This window comes from Apis dorsata, unplaced genomic scaffold, assembly GCF_000469605.1.
Source record: "Apis dorsata unplaced genomic scaffold, Apis dorsata 1.3 scaffold_348, whole genome shotgun sequence".
NCBI lineage: Eukaryota > Metazoa > Arthropoda > Insecta > Hymenoptera > Apidae > Apis > Apis dorsata.
Window position 1 is genome coordinate 109,261 of NW_006263615.1, and position 1,177 is coordinate 110,437.

General features: G+C 30.0%; 1 protein-coding gene across 1 annotated transcript in view; it reads left to right on the plus strand.

Annotated features, from left to right (window-relative positions):
- LOC102681427 (cAMP-regulated phosphoprotein 21) overlaps positions 1 to 981 on the plus strand; it is a 23,913-nt gene extending 22,932 nt beyond the window's left edge. Inside the window, exon 15 of the mRNA XM_006618387.2 lies at positions 648 to 981. Coding sequence (XP_006618450.1) covers positions 648 to 697 — 50 coding nt within the window. The 3' untranslated portion in view covers positions 698 to 981. The remainder of the gene's footprint in view (positions 1 to 647) is intronic.
- The last annotated feature ends 196 nt before the right edge of the window (positions 982 to 1,177 follow it).

Below are 1,177 nucleotides of genomic sequence, written 5' to 3' on the forward strand. Positions count from 1 at the left end.
CTTCTTCACATGCGTTGATTTCGCTTTGGTCGATATTTGTTGTTCGTGTGAAAATGTGGCTGGAATATTATGCTTCCTATTTTGCTTTGTTGATACAAGCAAATTGATGAAAATTATTGCATTCTTTTTAAAATAAAAAAAAAAAAAAAAAAAAAAAAAAAAAATAGGAAGCATACATTTTTCAGAGCATATTCGACTGTAGCACTGTACGCTTACACACTCACGCGCACAGGTTTCTGTAAGAATATTTACTTTTTTCTCATCCATGACGCGAACATATTATGTTTGCTGCACAATGATCTAATTTTTTATCATTTTTTTTAGAGAGATATTATCGAAACAGAAACGTCATGATGAATCTTTGATTCGAAAATGACAATTTTTTAATTTTTTTCCTTGTGTTTTTGTTTGTTTATTTTTTTTTTTTTTTTTTTTTCGGTACTAGATACAGCTACACAACACTTGCAATTCATCGTGCGATCTTTATATGTGGAAATACGCTTTAGTTATTATCGATATTTATGACGTACTGAGACACTCGTTTAACGCAATCCTGATTTGCACAACAATAATTCACTGGCATTGTATCGACGTGGATCGACGATGGGAACCAGCGCTACTCTCAGAAATTAATTTTTTAATTACAGGGACCGTGAAGGTGACAATCACCCGTCGAAACCAACTGGTACAATATTAAATACTTGGGCCAATATTTGAATATGGAGGATCAGCAGAACGAAGGATGTAAAAGAAAAGACAATTGAATCGTTGAAACATGCCGATTGAAAAGAACCGAATGAAGCAGCTCGTGGTTATACCGATATACATACACGATTCTTATTATTAAATATTAATAATACTTTTGATTAAATATCTAAGGAAAAAAAAGAGAGATATAAAAAGCATACACTTAATAGGAAATTCAAATCTTGTTACAAATCGGGAAAGGAATAAATAAGAAAGAGAAGTGTAATTATAAAAACGTAAAAAACGAATTATATATCCCTTTTGATAAAACCTGGAGAGTGATGAAAATAACGGGAAAGCAGAAAAAAAAAAAAAAGAAAAAAAGAAAAAGAAAAAACCATATTGAATTCATTCGTATTAACTTATAGTAATAAAATCTGATCGTTATCAGAAACTTTCAAACAACAAAAAAAAAAAAAAAAAAAAAAAA